General features: G+C 33.7%; 2 protein-coding genes across 2 annotated transcripts; both read right to left on the bottom strand.

Annotated features, from left to right (window-relative positions):
- Positions 1 to 24: 24 nt before the first annotated feature.
- Positions 25 to 2,460, bottom strand: LOC149094558 (crustacean hyperglycemic hormones-like). Its single transcript, XM_089266832.1, has 3 exons — positions 2,298 to 2,460; positions 468 to 754; positions 25 to 382 (listed from the first exon to the last, which is right to left on the bottom strand). Exons 2-3 carry the CDS (start codon positions 680 to 682, stop codon positions 271 to 273), a joined length of 327 nt encoding a protein of 108 aa, XP_089122958.1. The 5' UTR covers positions 683 to 754; positions 2,298 to 2,460; the 3' UTR covers positions 25 to 270.
- A 1,645-nt stretch (positions 2,461 to 4,105) lies between these two features.
- LOC107361109 (uncharacterized) lies at positions 4,106 to 10,528 on the bottom strand. The gene is made up of 7 exons (XM_015927855.3): positions 10,349 to 10,528; positions 6,869 to 10,254; positions 5,969 to 6,293; positions 5,717 to 5,883; positions 5,222 to 5,419; positions 4,996 to 5,082; positions 4,106 to 4,885 (listed from the first exon to the last, which is right to left on the bottom strand). The coding sequence occupies exons 1-7, from the start codon at positions 10,392 to 10,394 to the stop codon at positions 4,835 to 4,837; spliced, it is 4,260 nt and encodes a 1,419-aa protein (XP_015783341.1). The 5' UTR covers positions 10,395 to 10,528; the 3' UTR covers positions 4,106 to 4,834.
- Positions 10,529 to 18,407: the final 7,879 nt, after the last annotated feature.

Genomic DNA, 18,407 nt, shown 5'->3' with positions numbered 1-18,407 from the left:
TCAAAAAAAATAAATAAACTACAGTTTTCTTTTTCCTTTTAGATTTTTATTAAGATGAACATGAAATAATTTAAATGATATCGATGTTGGTGGGATTATAAGAAGTCTGGACATTAAATAATACATTGAGATGTTGTTGATGTTTAATCAAAAACAAACAATCAATTTTGTTAGGAAGCTCGCCAAAATGTAAGTTTGTAAGTAAGTAGAGATGATGAAGACAAAAAGTGTCTTTTATCGATTTACCCGAATGCGTCTCATGGCAGCCATTTACTTCGCTTTGAAAAGATCCTTCACCTTTTGTATTAGGCTATTGGCATCGGACTCTGGTAACACAGCAATCGCACATTTTTCAAATATTGAATTATTGAAACAATTGGATCTGAAGATGAAATAACAAAGTAAAGATTTAATACACATTTTGAATCTAGAAGACTCGACCAAATTAGGAATAAACGATAACTTACTTGCATTCAGCGTGTAAATGAACGTCTTTGTACATTTCCAAGCAGACTTCACAGACACGGTCACAACGAGCATAAAGGGATAAATCAAATTTACCATCACAATGATCTTTGAAGCTTCTTTTATGCAAATGAATATTCATACTCGATGAAAGCGTTTGGATTACAAACATTGAGATTATGATGAAGATGGTTGCTTTGACTTTTAATGCGGACATTTTTCGAGTTTACTTCAATATCGATTCCTCCGACGATTTTGGTTTTAGTTGATTTCTGATGATAATATTGATCTAAGTAAAGAACAAGATAAATTTGGGAAAATTGAATATTGCCATGAAATACACAATTAAAAGACAACTTGTCCACTCGAAGATTGTAAGTGAAAGTTTGAACTGGATGAAAAGGTGCTAAGAAGCTATTATCAATATTTTATTTCAAGAGATGAAGGTGGATTTGTGTGGCTTAATCTGGTTAATTCAACATTCAAAACACTCCTCCCTCTTTGTATTCGCAATAACTGATTGGAAACCGTTGGAATTAGAACGAGGTAATCACCCGCTGAGATACTCGCACATTATCAGAGGAAATGCAGTCTTGACTAGAAGTTTCAAGCTAATTTATCAGCCAAAAGAGGGACCTAAGAATTGTTAATCAATTTCAATGATCGATGAATAATGCTTTTGTATTTTCAATTGTATTGAGCAAGTGAACGATGTAATGCTTAAAAATCGAGTGAAGCTAAAGGAAGAAAACACTCATTGAACTATCCTGAAGGGATAACAAAACTGTAAGGAATCTCAGGATGACCTTAGTGACAATCGTTAGTCAAGGATAATTATCGGCTTTTAATTCAAATATCATTTACAACTTTTAATTGATTGCCTTGGATAGCAAAATGAAAGAATCACAATTTTTACAAGAAACATGCAAAAATGAACTATCCAGTGATTAAATGAAATAACAATCAAAGACGAAAAATTAGACTCAATAAATAGTGAAAATAAGACAAATTGTCAACTTTTTATTGTGGCAATAATGGATGAATGAATTGAATAACGACTTGTTCCTGATAATATAAAATGTATCCGATTATGGATTCGCTTCAAGTGTAAAGGTAAAAATAGATGAAATTGTCGTTTCACAAGTTCAAATGAAATCTAATTACTACAATTATATAGAGTGTTTGCTTAATCAATCAGTTTCTGATCATCTTATCTTGCTATCAATTAAGGCATTAAAATAAATGAAAGATTAACCCAGAAATTGAGTAAAATATGATTCAAGGTGGATGAACCAGTGATAAGTCACAAGATCTCGAACTTGATTTATATTGAAGAGTCAATAACGTTCATCTTTAGCCTAATCAATGGTTCATCTTCATCGTCTTCTCAATCAATTCTTGATTCACATTTAACCCAAGGTTTACTATTTAAGGACAATTTAACCCTTGAGTTAATTTTTATCGTTTTATCATCTTTTCTTTCTAATTATCTAATTAATTTGCTTCCGGATTACCCTGAATTGAGACTTCCTTGAAACAATAACATCATGGAGTAATATCTTACAGCATTTCTCAGGCAATCACATAATCACAAGAACCTTCAGTTTCATCATTATTATTAGAAGCGTTAACAATTCACAAAAGCTAATTCATTGTGGTTAACCTTTTTCTTTTAATTGCTATTAATATTAAATTAACTTTACTCAATTTTAAGTCAACCTTGTCAGATAATAAGCTTAACCAAAAGGTAAAAATGTTAAGCAATTGGAAAATCAGAAAAAAATTGAGCGAAGTTGTTAATTTATTTAAATGTAAAAATCAATATGACTTACCAATCAAGGTTGGTTCGATGGTTGTGTCAAGCTAAAGACGATTCAATTGATTACTGAATGAAGGATTTAAGTAACTGATGGTTTAATCACAAGTTAAATTGTTTAACATTTACCAAAGTTGGTTTGTCGTTGATCAATGGCAAGTTATCTAGAGCAGTGTTGGTTCCAATGGTCATCTGTTTGGACAAACTGTCCTTTTATACCTGAATTTTGACTATACTGCGGGCATATCAGAGTTACTTATAATATATGTTTTAAATAAGCTGAATTTATTTCCACGAGCAAATGGCCTACGCTGATATTTATTGACAAAAATACTAAATTATAATTCATCTGGCAATTGTCAGATCAGTGTGATGTCTTCCTGTTAACAGTAATCATAAAGATGAAAATAATGTTCAAAATACTCTTAATAATAGCCATAATTATACATATGTAACGATGATAAACATATTTATAAACTAATCTAATAGCCTAATGATTACTTTGAATGGACAATTTTGTTTATAAAAGCAAACATTAACGATATATAATTAAACATCGTTCTTTGGTATGAATCTATGAAAAATGTTCATTACGATTGAAAATTGGAAAATCAAATGTTAATATTTCGAAGCAACTCTATCAATCGACTATTCAATAGATTTGCATTTGATCAAGTCAATGGTTTTCAATGGTAATATTGAGATTGAATGAATTTGCTGAGACGCCCGATAAACGGCTTTTGTATAAATTGGTAATCATTTGTAATGGTCAGGTTATTTGTCTTAAGATTGTCTTCGATAGCCTCAAGTTGGGGGAGTTTAATTGGTGATCTTAGTTGATTTTTATTGTAATTACTTGTTTCTCATATGAATACATCCATTAATTGCAATAAAATACAAATGTGGAGGCATTACTAAATATCAAGTACTAAGCCATTTAACTTCCCAGGAGTTGGCTCGTGTAAAATTTAACATCTAACACTGAATTATGTGATACAAAGGTTTGAGTTAATTAAGGTTAATAATTTGATAATTGAACAGTGATGGCCAATAGTAGGCGAAAAATTGAAATGTCAACCTAAATTATTTTTAATGTTTTTGATTATTAGTTTGGGCAAATGAATGATGTTAATTTATCTCTTTTCATTCATTTCAATTCCTAACAAATTAGACATTTTAACTGTGAGATTATTCATCCCAGTAATATTAGTATTATTTACCCAAAGTGGTCATTATTTTTGCCTTTGGTTTTTCATTCATTTTAAAATGATGTTTATTTGTTTGATAAGTTGTGCGTGTGTGTAAGCCACAGGAATTAGATTCACAACAAATTAGATCACCTTTTATAAATTCAAATTGTTTGACGGATTTTTGACAAATTAAAGCTAATCTTTGACTGATTATCACCCACTGTAACCTGATTAAAGTTACTAGAGTTTGAAGGTTTTATTGATTGAATATATGGTCAAATCCAAGTCCATGTTAATAATTTATTTTTGCAATAGTTTAATGTCGTTTGTTATAGATCAATATGATCACATTACGAATTTTAATTCGATTAAATCATGTATATACACTCAATGAAAAAGAATCAAAAATAATACATATATTTCCATCAATTAGATACAATTAAACTTTGTTTGATTGCTATTACAGGCTAAATAAAGAGTATTATTTTGTCTTATTGGATTCAAGGGTAACTCGATAATAACATGTGTTGATGCACATTCATGAGTTTCATTGAATAGATTTCATGTGCATACAGTTGTAGATTAAGACTTTTAAGATTAGGCCGTATTTAGAAAAAAACAAAGAAGATTGGAATAAGTGCAATCGTGATTCGTTATTATTTGACAAAAAAAAACAATGGTCCAAGAGAGAACATAAGTTCTGAAATTAAAGCAATTTTTACATCCTTTACATGGGTTAACATTCGTCATCTCCAAAAAAACAAAAAAAAGGAAATTGATTAAAATCAAAAACATAGCAAAACGATAAATCTCTCTTTTGCATCTTAAAGTTTAGTTGATTTTTTGTTACTTGAGATTTTAAATAGATTTTACAAGCTGAAAGATGAATCGAAGTTATGATAAAAAATGAAGATGACGATTACGATGAATGGTGATGCTTTTCAGCAGATGAAATCTTTTCAGAACCTTGTTTTTTTAGATGTGCGCTTTACATGAGATCAATTAACAAGATTTTATGCCCAAGCTTATGTAGTATAACATAAGCTTCGTCTAAACTTTGAATGTTTCATATTCCATTCTTTTCTTCACATGATTTACGAGGTTGATTAATGAAGAAAACGAAGTATTCGATAAATAAACAGGCCATTTCATGAATTTGGATCATTTTTATCTGACTTGTTTCGAAAGCAATCTCGAAAGGGCATCCAAAATGGTTTCAAAATAAGATTTGAAAAAGTGAAAACAGAAATTGATGTTTTTGCCAACTTTTGCGTATAAAACACTTTACAATATTTGCTTTTCTTTCTATGGTACATTAAAATCATTTTTTGACTGTATTTTAATTACGAGGTTGAAATTCAAATCATCTTATTCGATCACATGATTGACATATTTCCTCAAATTGCTTGAATAGCTGTATGGAAAAAATAAGATGGATTAATAAGCAATATTCAAATTTAGATCAGTAATAAATGATGATATAAGAAAAATTCATCATCAGAGTTTAAAGAAGGGTTAACTTACAGATTGCATCCATTCTGTGTCCTTCAAACATTCTTCTAAAATCATGGGAGAGTCTTTGTCTTCCACTCCACCCCTCACTTCCTCAACCTGGTTTACATAAATAATAAAGATACAAATTGTCAATATAATTTAAATACAATGGGAGTGATCGGCTTAGAAAAAAAACAATTGTTTAATTTTCTACCTAGCATCAAGAAAATAATATTCAACCATTAAATCAACTCACCTTTTCACGGCACTTTGTAAAAAAGTTGTATTTCTGATGATGAAGATTAGAAAATAGAGCGACTTTTTCTTTACATTCATCACAAGCTGCATATTTTGTTTGTTTGATATCTACTGGCTCCTTTGTTTCAAGGGTAACCTGGTCATACATCTTACCAGTAAAATTCAAAATTTGAGTGCTCCAGTTATCGTGGCAAAGCTGCAAGAGTAATGAAAGCATTGGATTAGTAAATACATAAATGTAAGAAATTATTCACTTTTGCAAGTGTATTCAAACAAATAAACAGATTCAGATTTTTCTGGATAAGTTACAGTAAAGAAGCAAATAATATCAATAAATTAATCAATAGCCTTTCAATCTCTTTGCTTTTGATAGTTATTTTCATTCATTTTATCATTTTGCTCAACAAGTAGCACTCGCTGTGTACATAGGCTATTTCAAGTTACTGAGATTATCTGGTACTTTACTGCAATTGTAAATTGATGATTAACTTACTCGACATCTCAAGTCACCAATTTGAGATTGAGGGATAACATTAAAGCTTGAGAAGATTTCAACACATTTCACAATGTGAGCGTCCCATTTAACTTTGGTAAAGAAACGTGATTTCTTTTTAATACAATAATCATCGATGGCTTGAATATGCGAAAGAAAATATTCGTCTGTAAATTAAAAGAAAAAAATATAGATATTAATATCATCGTCAATTCAGTATCAATATAAGATAAATAAGGGAAAAGAGCTCACCATTTTCTTTAATTATTTCGGAAATAAAATTAGCATCTAAGGCTTGACTTATTAATGTTTGAATGAAAACTTCAAAATCGGCTTGATGTTGGAAATTGTTTGCTGGCTTATCTTCGGGTGCTTTCAATTTTTCAACAATAATTTCTCCATTGGAGATAATATTTGGACCATTAACAGATCTCCTCTCTGAGTCAAGTTTCTCATAATTAATATTATTGCGAGTTAAACCAAGTTTTTCAACAACAATTTTTGTACGATTACAGCCAACTATTCTTACATCGACACCAGTGTAACGTTGTTTAACAGTTGGATTCCACGCAGAATACTATAAAAAAAGAATTAACGTATTAAAAAGTGTGCTTAAACAGGTTAATGTGCTCAATTAAAAATTCACTATCAAATAATTAAAATTATTTGCATTGCAATGATAATCAATGATTAAGTGAAAGAAAGTAAAAATTATTCAACTACCGAAGTGCACAATTTATCGAAAATTAAACTTCAAGAACGAGTAAAAAAGCTAAATACTAGTTCATCTTACAATTCATAGGTAAATAACTAATTTGTCGTCTTAGAGGTGATGAAGTTAGCTGGAAAATCAGAATATCAGAAACACTTGAGATAGTATTAAGTGAAACTAGAGTAGTATTTAAACAAGCATATGAATCTTGAAACACTATATAAGAGTAAATCAAGAATATTACATCAACTTAAAGGGTGCACAATGTCACCCAAAGGTTGAAATGAAATAAAAATTAATAAAATCAAGCTAGTTAAACTAATTAAGCTACTGCTTAAATTTCTCCATATTTTTTGACTAGTCGTTTCTAAATCTTAAGCCTATGGTCATTTCATGATTAGTGAATTTTAAATCGTCAATTTGAATGAAATTAAATTTACCGAGGATGTGTTTGTGTAAACAATTTGACCATCTTGTTCACTTGGCTCGAAGCGTTGTAACAAGCTTTTGCCCTCAATCCTCCAGATCATTGGAAGTTCAGATTCAGTCTCGTCCAGCGAAACAACAAAATCTCCAGTTCTCATCAAACCTTCTCTGATGGTAAGTGCTTTCTTGTCTTGTGATCGTCTTCTAGGTGTATTAGTTGCAGTGCTTTGCATTAAAACGTTTTGATTAGTTAAATTTTTAATTAAACTGGCATGATGAGCATGCTGGTTTTGAATTGCAGTTGTTTGTTGTAAGTGAGTTTGTGGCGGTTGAGTTATGGCGGTTGATGTTATATTTGCTGTAGTTGGTGGATTAGCTATGATGATTGAAGCATTTAAGGTATTAGTCTGAATTGGAACAATGGTTGTCAATGTATTTGTTGGGGCCGAGTTATTAATTACACACGATCGCACAGATAACTCTTTTTTACTTTGATTAGATACTGGTGTTGATTTTTTACTAATACTAACTATATTAATGGTATTAGTAATGGTTTTGTTGGAGGATTGAGATAATGACGATGAAGAAGGATTAGATGAAGGTAAAATTTCTTGAACAATTATAGATGGTACTTTGGAGGAATCTTTGTGTATTTTTTGAGATTGGTGATTGGATGTATTTGGATGAAAATTTGAATTATTCATATTACTATTGTTAAACTGCTTTTTGTCCATTGAGCCAGATATTTTCATTACTTTCTCTTCTATTTTTATCTTATTACATTCTAATTGTTGGTTAACGGCACTAAGACGTGGACTAATAATGTTGATTATTTCTGTTTTATCACTAATATTTAGTTTAGTCGAGGCAGTATTTCCAGTAAAACTTTGATTAACCTTCATTTTTGATTTAAGTGTAACTTTTTTGTTTATAGTAACTGAACAGCTGTTGTTGCTTGCAAATTTTTCCGATACTTTTTTCTTCGAATTTTCCAAGTTGATTTTTTTCACTTTTTTCGTAGAAGGGTGAGTTGGACTATCAGGAAACTCGTATTCATCTAGAATTGATTTCTGATCTTTCGAATCTTCCAGTTTACGCTTCTTCGTTCCTTTAAAATTGGTTTTTATTTCAGAGTCAGGGATATTATTCAAAGTCGTAATTGTAGTATTAGTGGTAGGTCGCATCTTGAAAAATTTCCCTTCATGATCCTTTAAATCTCCCGACTTTTTAAGGCTTGTCACTTCAACAGATTTACAAGTTGTATGAGACAATAATGACTTGTTTGATATTTTGTTTAGATCGTCAGTATGGATAGGAACAATATTAATCATTGAGTTGTATTTCTTATTACACGTCGATTGCTGTCCTTGCATCATTTTTTGTTGACAAAATATTTTTGATTTAGACTCTTTTGATTTTTTCTTCTTTTTCGCCAGACCACTTTCATTATTCAACTTATTTTCAACATTATTTATATCATTGCCAATATCAGATGTCATTGGAGGAGTTAATCGTTGTTGATTGTTAGGTATGAAATCGGTTTGATACCCTTTCGAGTTAGAGACCGTTGCTGACTTGATTGTAATTTGGTCATCTGAAATGGCACAAGTACTTGTTAAAATAGATTCATTAACACAAGGAACATTGACAACGGCCACAGATTCCGATTGAACCATACAACTTGATACTGATGAAGTTGTCATAGTTGGTTGGGTTGCTGAAGATGTCGAAGATAGAGGTACTTGTGGTTGTTGAGGTCTATCCAGAAGAATTTCATTAGATTCATTAGAATTAACCATTTGTGGACAAGAGTTAGAGTGATCGGAATTATTTGAATGACTTGAATGGCGGGATCCAGTATTAAACAATTGATCACCGAGAGCTCCATTTAGAATATCAGATTGAAGATTATTGAAAGCGAACTCAATTTCTCCAGGAAACTCGATTTCTGGCCCATTGAAAACTGAGTTCAATGTGGGTTCATTAGTAATCAAAGGATCAATGTTATTATTCAGTTGAACCTTATTAATTTCGTTACTATTGGAAATAGCATCTGAGATCGTTGGTGCTAAATTTGGAAGGCAACTTTCACCATCCCCACTTCCAATTGGTTTTAAATTATGCTGTAGATAATTGACGGACACATTAGCAGCATTCGAATTTGCTGCTGCAGCAGCTGCAGCTACCATGCAGGAACTATTAGAGATTACATGACCTGAAGAATTATTTCCACTTGAAACTTTTGGAGGATGATAAGGAGAGTTATTAAAATTAGTTTGATGAGATTTTGCATTATTTTGAGAGTTAACATGAAAATGTCTCATTGAATCATCCTGTGTGTTTCCTGGTTGTGGCGGCAATTGTTGATTACCGCTAGATGGAGGAGTAGGATACGCAGATAAGCCATAGCTACATGAAGATGACTCACTTCCATGGTAAATTGCATGACTGCTTGCAACAGAAGAAGAACGAGATGGACTATTAAGGTTTGCATTCGGACAGTAGTTGTTAGTTGTTAAATTAGACATCATCATACTACAACTACTTAAATGGTTGTTACTCGTGATTGATGAATTACCACGAGTCTGATTAGAGCAGGAATTTGAATGACTATATTTAAAAGAGTGAGAATTATTCCCAAAACTGATGAAATCACGAGCCAAAGAATTAGGAAAATTCATAGATGAATACTGTGAAGTTGAATCGGACATTAAGAAATTGTTAAAATATGGATCAGATGCTTGATGATTTGCATGGGCAAGTTGCTTTGAAAATTGATGGTCAAATGAAGATCGCGTTGTGTTTCTTGCAGCTGCAGCAGCTGCTCCTGAATAAACATTCTGAGACATAGCTTGCATCATACCACCAAAGGAACAGGAACTATTGCTCTTATGAAGATGGTGTTGATGATGATAATAGTTATTATCCTCGATGGAACAGAACTTATTATTGTAGTTGTTGGAAGAATTAAGATGAGAGGACATATTTTGCGAGGATGCATGAGGATGCCCATGTGGATGTGAATGAGGGTGAGGATGACCATGTGAATGTGAGTGAAGATGAGAATGTGAGGAAGGATGAGAATGTGAGGAAGGATGAGAATGAGGATGAGAATGATGGTTAATAGTGGATCCTGAAGTCGAGTTCATCAAATTCACAGATTCATGTGGTAAAATACCAAAAGGACCAGCATCTCCTGATTGATGATTATGATTTAATGAGCCAGGATTCAAATGGTGTGTAAACAATGAACCAGCCCCAGTAACTGAAGCTGCAACAGCACTCATATCAGATGATTCAGGATGATGTCCCATGGCTGAAGGTCCATGTGGAGCTCCTGGCATACCACTATAATAACCCGGCGGTGGAGGAAATCCAGCAGTCCGCAGATTATCATTGGCTGTAGTTAAAAAAGTTGAGAAATAACATTTATTAAAAAAAATAAATAAAAAATTATCGAATTTGGGCTGGGATGAAAATACATGCATACATACCAAAGGCGGACCTTAATTCCACCATTCCAAGACCAATTGGAAACATTAGTAGGCCCCAATTTTGATCAATTTTAATAAAATTAAACACAAAATTTAATTAATTAATTTGTTAATTAGAGATAATCACAGAGCAAATTTTAAAGCTGTTTTATTATAAGTCTTGCGTAGTGACGGTTACAATGGTTAGGGTTGCTTAGTTGCGCAAACCCGTTGATGTTTGTACGGGAAAATTGAAAATATGAAGGTTTTACAATATTGGGGTTATATTTAAGTATTGTTTCATGGATATTTGCTATAATTTGAGGTTTTGATTTTGGGTTGAAGCTATTTTAGCTTTTGTTCTTTTGTTTTCATTGAAGGTATTGATTTTTGGAAGTATATGTGATGTAAAGGTAGCTTCAAAGAGGTCACGGAGGAGATAGGATTTGTAGGGTTCGAGGAAGAGGGGAATTATTTTAGATTCGTCTATTTCAAGGGTATTAAGTGTTGTGGTTCGGATGTTTTCATTTATGGGACATTGGGTGATCCAGTGGATCGGGTCATTGATGAGAGCTCCACAGATACACTTTTTGTCAGTAAGACCATTGAATTTACCGAAAAGCATAGAGGTATGTTTATCAAGTTTGTTTCTGATCTTGAGTGGTTTCCATTTTCCAAGTATTATTCTACCATTTGGGTCTTCTTTGATCCATTGGTCATCAATCATGTTGTTGATGGTGTTGGAAATCATTTGATTGATTCCCCACCAAACCTGTTTACTATTGATTGAGGGGGCTAGGTGAGGGTAGGAGTTGAAAATTTCAAGGCATTCTGTTACATTATGTTTACTGAACATGTTTTTATATACTCGTTTGAGGTTAATCTCAATCATTCTGGCCCAGATCGGTATTCTTCCGATCAAAGCACAGACAGTCAAAGAGTTTAAGCTCCAATCATATTTTACTGATTTTCTGATTAGCCTGCTACAGGCATACTCAAGTCTATTTCTTTCGGAGTTGGATCTAATTAATTGAGGAAAAAGTACTTGACAGTAGGTTATTGGAAGGGATTCAATTTTTGATGAGTTAATGAGATTAAGGGTTTTGAGGGGAAGGTAAGTAAGTTTTGGGTGATTTGTTAGTAGTTTGTTAGATTTTGCATTTATATTGTCAATTAAGGAATCAATGCAGAATCTATTGTTAGTTGTTAGTTTGTAGGTTATACCAAGTATTTTGGCATATGAGTTAGTGTTAATTTTGAATGATCCAATGCTTCTAATTTTGGATATTCGGGAGCATTCAACAACAAGCTGAGTTTTTTGAGGTAGAATGGAAAGGTTTAGTGGTCGAAGCAGTTCTAGTAATCTCTTCATGATTACCGAGGTACACATAGCAGAGTGTTCAGGTGCATCAATGAGTCTAGGGGTTATTATGAATATCAGATCGTCAGCATAGGCAGTGACTTTTAAGTTTAGGTAAGAAGTGTCCAGAGTTTTCCTCTTGTTGCGGTAAATTGGAGGTTGAGATAGCAGATCGTTGTTTAGCGAGTCAATTACTGGTTGGACACCAATAATAAAAAGGAAAGGTCCTAAGATGGAGCCCTGAGGTACTCCGTCGATAACTGGTTTGAGTTTGGTTGATTCTCTTGTTTGGACAGCCATGAATCTTGTTGAGAGATAGTTTTGAATTAAAGATGTTGTGTTATTGTTTAGTCCAAGTCGTGAGATCTCTTTCAAGATGTGAGCATGGGAAATTTTGTCAAAAGCTGACTCAATGTCCACCAAGAAAAGAGAGGGGATGTTAGGACGAAAGCTGTCAACAGTGGCTGATATTTCAGTCAAGGCTGTATTGATGCTCTTTGACTCCTGAAAAGCATGTTGTCCAGTGAAGGTAGATGGATGAATGGAGTCTCTAAGGTCTTGGATTATGATGGATTCGAGTAATTTGGCAAAATTGGATTGGATAGAGATTGGTCGAGGTCTTTTACCATCGCTTTTGGGGATAAATACTGTCCTAGATATTTTCCATGCATCCGGGAAAAAATTGTGTTGGAGAAGAAGGGTGTAGATTCTAGTAATTTTATCTGGGATTTCATTGACCAGTTCGTTTATGATGGTTAGAGAGATTCCGTCAAGTCCATTTGCGGCTGATTTGTTTAGTTTTTTGAGGTGTTGCTTGATTGTTATTGTGTCTATTTCAATGTTGTTTTGTTTGACAGGCAGAGATAGAGGTGGAGTTAGGGAGAAATTTTCAAAATTGATTGTAAATTCATTTTGAAGGTTAGCCAGGTTGTCCGAATAAATATCTTCTGGTAGTTGATCATGATCTTGAATAAAGTATGTGATTTTTTTCCAGATTTCTTTCGTTTCCTTGGACTCATCAAAAAAATCATGAATGTTTTTATACATTCTGTTAATCAGAATGTGTTTGAGTTTGGAGTATTCTTTATCGTCAATAGAGTTTGGTTCTTTTTTCTTTTGATTGGCCAAGTTTTTAAGACTGGCAGTGATATGATGGTCAATGATTTCATTTCTCCAGTTGAAAGCTTTTTTTGGTTTCCAAAATTCAGGATTCATTAGGGAGTCGACTCTTATTTTGATGATTTTCCAGAAAAGTTCATTGATGTCACAAAGTTCGTCAATTTTAGCATTATGAATTAGGTGTTTAATGATGTTGTTGTAGATTTTTTGTTGGAAGATCTTGGTTGGAGGTTCATTTTGTTTCTTGTTATCAATATGAATTTCGGAGATAAGTATGTTATGGTCTGAATTGTATTTGTTAATAACTGAGGTCACATGGTTGAAAGTGTTGTATGATGAGGGCAGATTTGTTGATAGTATATCAATCCATTGAGGCATTGAGTTAACCTTGGGATTGAGAGTCCAGTTTGATGATGATGGTTGGTTGAGGATAATTAGGTTCTTGGAACTAAGTAGGTTATGAATTAAAGTTCCTTTGGAGATACTTCTTTCATAAGTTTGAAAGGACCATGAAGGGTGGACTGAGTTGACATCACCTCCAAGGATGATAGGTAGGTTGGTATTGCTGGTAATGATTTTCTGAATAGAGATGGTGATTTTTTCCAGTTCAATGTATGTGATTGGAGGGGCAAAGTAGATTGAAATAGCAAGAAGTTTGTGGCCTTTAATGTTAACGATAGCAGCAACTGAGTCGGGAGGTATTTTGTAGGTTTTAATGACAGATTTTCTGAGGGTTATTATTGATGAACGGTTGAGTTGAACTGCTTGGAGGAGAGGATTGTTGATGGAGGAGATGGCAAGGTCATTTGTTTCTTGAAGTAAGGCAATGTTGTATTTGTTAGGAATTTCATTTAAAACTTCACATGTTTTAGTTAAGTTTTTACCACAGTTAAAATTGATAACTTTAAAGATCATAATCCCAGTCAGTGATTTGCTTTAGGTTCTTGATGGCTTGTTGGTAGGCTCGGCACTCTTTGGATTTTGGACGGTGGTCTAAATTCTGGGTTTCACCAATGTGTTTACAATAGAGACAGCATGTTTGAGGTTCAGCTTCACATGGAATTGGGTCATGCTCTTTCTCACACTTATGACAACATGCGCTGTTGGTGCAGAAATTTGAGGTATGGCCGATGTTGATACAATTTGAACAAGTTTTGATGTAAAAATTGTCTCTAATTTTAACACTTTCGCTGCCAATATACATTCTTCCTTTGTCCTCTATGATTTGTCTAGCATTTCTGCTCAGTCTTAAAATTAATTTCTTCTTGGCTGGTTGATTTCTCTGAGGGATATCGAAAGATGTAATAATCTTAAGTTCTTCTTCCATGGGTATATTATTTCTTTTCTTGATGGTTTCTACATCTTCGAGTGAGTGTTGATGAATAACAGCTGAAATTTGTGGTTGGAGAAGATTAATGTCTTTGATTTCCACTTTTGAGCCAATTTCCATAGAGTTAAGTTGGTTGGTAATCTTGTTCTTGGTGGTTTTATGCATTGATGATACCTTAACAGCTGTGAGACCCTTTTTAATCTCATCAATTTGGATGGAGGAATCTTTTTTGGCAATGTTTGACAATTCATTGAAAATGGAGTCAGGATTGATTGAGGGGTCCTTAGGCTTAATTAGGAATTTAATGGGTTTCTTGTTTGTTGTTGAGGGAACACGTGTTTGGGTGTTAGTTATTTTTTTGGCGAGGCAATCAGCAATTTTAGAGATATCTACTTCTTTCATTGAACCAACACTATTATCTTTTGCAGCATAGTCAATCATTGTTAGCATACAATTAATAAAGTTCTGTGTTTGGTTGCTGATTTTGTTCCTGTTCGTTTGGCTCATGTGAGCAAGCATGTCATCCGAAAATTTTACTAGGTTGTCTCGTATATGATAGAGGGTTGAAGGTGTTTCCAAGCCTTTCAGGGTAGGTAGAATATCGGCAGTGTTTTTACATGTTTTTAAAGTTGTATAGTCCAGTGTCTCAATGGTTGAAGCCATGCTGGTTTGATGTTGGTGTTGTTGATATGGGTGGAAAAATTTCCGATAAGTTGGTCAAGAAGGTTGATTTAGGGGTAACTGATACTAAAGAACACGATTTTAAAGAGATTAAACACAAATTTTAATTAAGTAATTAGTTAATTAGAGATAATCACAGAGCAAATTTTAAAGCTGTCACTTCGTGTTGTTTTATTATAAGTCTTGCGTAGTGACGGTTACAATGGTTAGGGTTGCTTAGTTGCGCAAACCCGTTGATGTTTGTACGGGAAAATTGAAAATATGAAGGTTTTACAATATTGGGGTTATATTTAAGTATTGTTTCATGGATATTTGCTATAATTTGAGGTTTTGATTTTGGGTTGAAGCTGTTTTAGCTTTTGTTCTTTTGTTTTCATTGAAGGTATTGATTTTTGGAAGTATATGTGATGTAAAGGTAGCTTCAAAGAGGTCACGGAGGAGATAGGATTTGTAGGGTTCGAGGAAGAGGGGAATTATTTTAGATTCGTCTATTTCAAGGGTATTAAGTGTTGTGGTTCGGATGTTTTCATTTATGGGACATTGGGTGATCCAGTGGATCGGGTCATTGATGAGAGCTCCACAGATACACTTTTTGTCAGTAAGACCATTGAATTTACCGAAAAGCATAGAGGTATGTTTATCAAGTTTGCTTCTGATCTTGAGTGGTTTCCATTTTCCAAGTATTATTCTACCATTTGGGTCTTCTTTGATCCATTGGTCATCAATAGTGTTGAAGATGGTGTTGGAAATCATTTGATTGATTCCCCACCAAACCTGTTTACTATTGATTGAGGGGGCTAGGTGAGGGTAGGAGTTGAAAATTTCAAGGCATTCTGTTACATTATGTTTACTGAACATGTTTTTATATACTCGTTTGAGGTTAATCTCAATCATTCTGGCCCAGATCGGTATTCTTCCGATCAAAGCACAGACAGTCAAGGAGTTTAAGCTCCGATCATATTTTACTGATTTTCTGATTAGCCTGCTACAGGCATACTCAAGTCTATTTCTTTCGGAGTTGGATCTAATTAATTGAGGAAAAAGTACTTGACAGTAGGTTATTGGAAGGGATTCAATTTTTGATGAGTTAATGAGATTAAGGGTTTTGAGGGGAAGGTAAGTAAGTTTTGGGTGATTTGTTAGTAGTTTGTTAGATTTTGCATTTATATTGTCAATTAAGGAATCAATGCAGAATCTATTGTTAGTTGTTAGTTTGTAGGTTATACCAAGTATTTTGGCATATGAGTTAGTGTTAATTTTGAATGATCCAATGCTTCTAATTTTGGATATTCGGGAGCATTCAACAACAAGCTGAGTTTTTTGAGGTAGAATGGAAAGGTTTAGTGGTCGAAGCAGTTCTAGTAATCTCTTCATGATTACCGAGGTACACATAGCAGAGTGTTCAGGTGCATCAATGAGTCTAGGGGTTATTATGAATATCAGATCGTCAGCATAGGCAGTGACTTTTAAGTTTAGGTAAGAAGTGTCCAGAGTTTTCCTCTTGTTGCGGTAAATTGGAGGTTGAGATAGCAGATCGTTGTTTAGCGAGTCAATTACTGGTTGGACACCAATAATAAAAAGGAAAGGTCCTAAGATGGAGCCCTGAGGTACTCCGTCGATAACTGGTTTGAGTTTGGTTGATTCTCTTGTTTGGACAGCCATGAATCTTGTTGAGAGATAGTTTTGAATTAAAGATGTTGTGTTATTGTTTAGTCCAAGTCGTGAGATCTCTTTCAAGATGTGAGCATGGGAAATTTTGTCAAAAGCTGACTCAATGTCCACCAAGAAAAGAGAGGGGATGTTAGGACGAAAGCTGTCAACAGTGGCTGATATTTCAGTCAAGGCTGTATTGATGCTCTTTGACTCCTGAAAAGCATGTTGTCCAGTGAAGGTAGATGGATGAATGGAGTCTCTAAGGTCTTGGATTATGATGGATTCGAGTAATTTGGCAAAATTGGATTGGATAGAGATTGGTCGAGGTCTTTTACCATCGCTTTTGGGGATAAATACTGTCCTAGATATTTTCCATGCATCCGGGAAAAAATTGTGTTGGAGAAGAAGGGTGTAGATTCTAGTAATTTTATCTGGGATTTCATTGACCAGTTCGTTTATGATGGTTAGAGAGATTCCGTCGAGTCAATTTGCGGCTGATTTGTTTAGTTTTTTGAGGTGTTGCTTGATTGTTATTGTGTCTATTTCAATGTTGTTTTGTTTGACAGGTAGAGATAGAGGTGGAGTTAGGGAGAAATTTTCAAAATTGATTGTAAATTCATTTTGAAGGTTAGCCAGGTTGTCCGAATAAATATCTTCTGGTAGTTGATCATGATCTTGAATAAAGTATGTGATTTTTTTCCAGATTTCTTTCGTTTCCTTGGACTCATCAAAGAAATCATGAATGTTTTTATACATTCTGTTAATCAGAATGTGTTTGAGTTTGGAGTATTCTTTATCGTCAATAGAGTTTGGTTCTTTTTTCTTTTGATTGGCCAAGTTTTTAAGACTGGCAGTGATATGATGGTCAATGATTTCATTTCTCCAGTTGAAAGCTTTTTTTGGTTTCCAAAATTCAGGATTCATTAGGGAGTCGACTCTTATTTTGATGATTTTCCAGAAAAGTTCATTGATGTCACAAAGTTCGTCAGTTTTAGCATTATGAATTAGGTGTTTAATGATGTTGTTGTAGATTTTTTGTTGGAAGATCTTGGTTGGAGGTTCATTTTGTTTCTTGTTATCAATATGAATTTCGGAGATAAGTATGTTATGGTCTGAATTGTATTTGTTAATAACTGAGGTCACATGGTTGAAAGTGTTGTATGATGAGGGCAGATTTGTTGATAGTATATCAATCCATTGAGGCATTGAGTTAACCTTGGGATTGAGAGTCCAGTTTGATGATGATGGTTGGTTGAGGATAATTAGGTTCTTGGAATTAAGTAGGTTATGAATTAAAGTTCCTTTGGAGATACTTCTTTCATAAGTTTGAAAGGACCATGAAGGGTGGACTGAGTTGACATCACCTCCAAGGATGATAGGTAGGTTGGTATTGCTGGTAATGATTTTCTGAATAGAGATGATGATTTTTTCCAGTTCAATATATGTGATTGGAGGGGCAAAGTAGATTGAAATAGCAAGAAGTTTGTGGCCTTTAATGTTAACGATAGCAGCAACTGAGTCGGGAGGTATTTTGTAGGTTTTAATGACAGATTTTCTGAGGGTTATTATTGATGAACGGTTGAGTTGAACTGCTTGGAGGAGATGATTGTTGATGGAGGAGATGGCAAGGTCATTTGTTTCTTGAAGTAAGGCAATGTTGTATTTGTTAGGAATTTCATTTAAAACTTCACATGTTTTAGTTAGGTTTTTACCACAGTTAAAATTGATAACTTTAAAGATCATAATCCCAGTCAGTAATTTGCTTTAGGTTCTTGATGGCTTGTTGGTAGGCTCGGCACTCTTTGGATTTTGGACGGTGGTCTAAATTCTGGGTTTCACCAATGTGTTTACAATAGAGACAGCATGTTTGAGGTTCAGCTTCACATGGAATTGGGTCATGCTCTTTCTCACACTTATGACAACATGCGCTGTTTGTG

This window comes from Tetranychus urticae, chromosome 1, assembly GCF_039701765.1.
Source record: "Tetranychus urticae isolate SD_2017Ah chromosome 1, NJAU_TeUrti_SD_1.0, whole genome shotgun sequence".
Classification (NCBI taxonomy): Eukaryota; Metazoa; Arthropoda; class Arachnida; order Trombidiformes; family Tetranychidae; genus Tetranychus; species Tetranychus urticae.
The sequence above is the reverse complement of the archived record's forward strand: the minus strand, read 5'-3'. Positions and strand labels throughout refer to the sequence as shown.

Excerpts from the sequence above, each read along its gene's own strand:
- LOC107361109 (XM_015927855.3), bottom strand. The coding sequence starts at position 10,394 with ATGTTTCCAATTGGTCTTGGAATGGTGGAATTAAGGTCCGCCTTTG. Across the intron at positions 6,294-6,868 it reads TTTACACAAACACATCCTCG|TATTCTGCGTGGAATCCAAC; the intron begins GTAAATTTAATT and ends CTTTTTTTATAG. Across the intron at positions 5,420-5,716 it reads TTGGTGACTTGAGATGTCGA|CTTTGCCACGATAACTGGAG; the intron begins GTAAGTTAATCA and ends TTACTCTTGCAG.
- LOC149094558 (XM_089266832.1), bottom strand. The coding sequence starts at position 682 with ATGTCCGCATTAAAAGTCAAAGCAACCATCTTCATCATAATCTCAATG. Across the intron at positions 383-467 it reads CATTTACACGCTGAATGCAA|ATCCAATTGTTTCAATAATT; the intron begins GTAAGTTATCGT and ends TTTCATCTTCAG.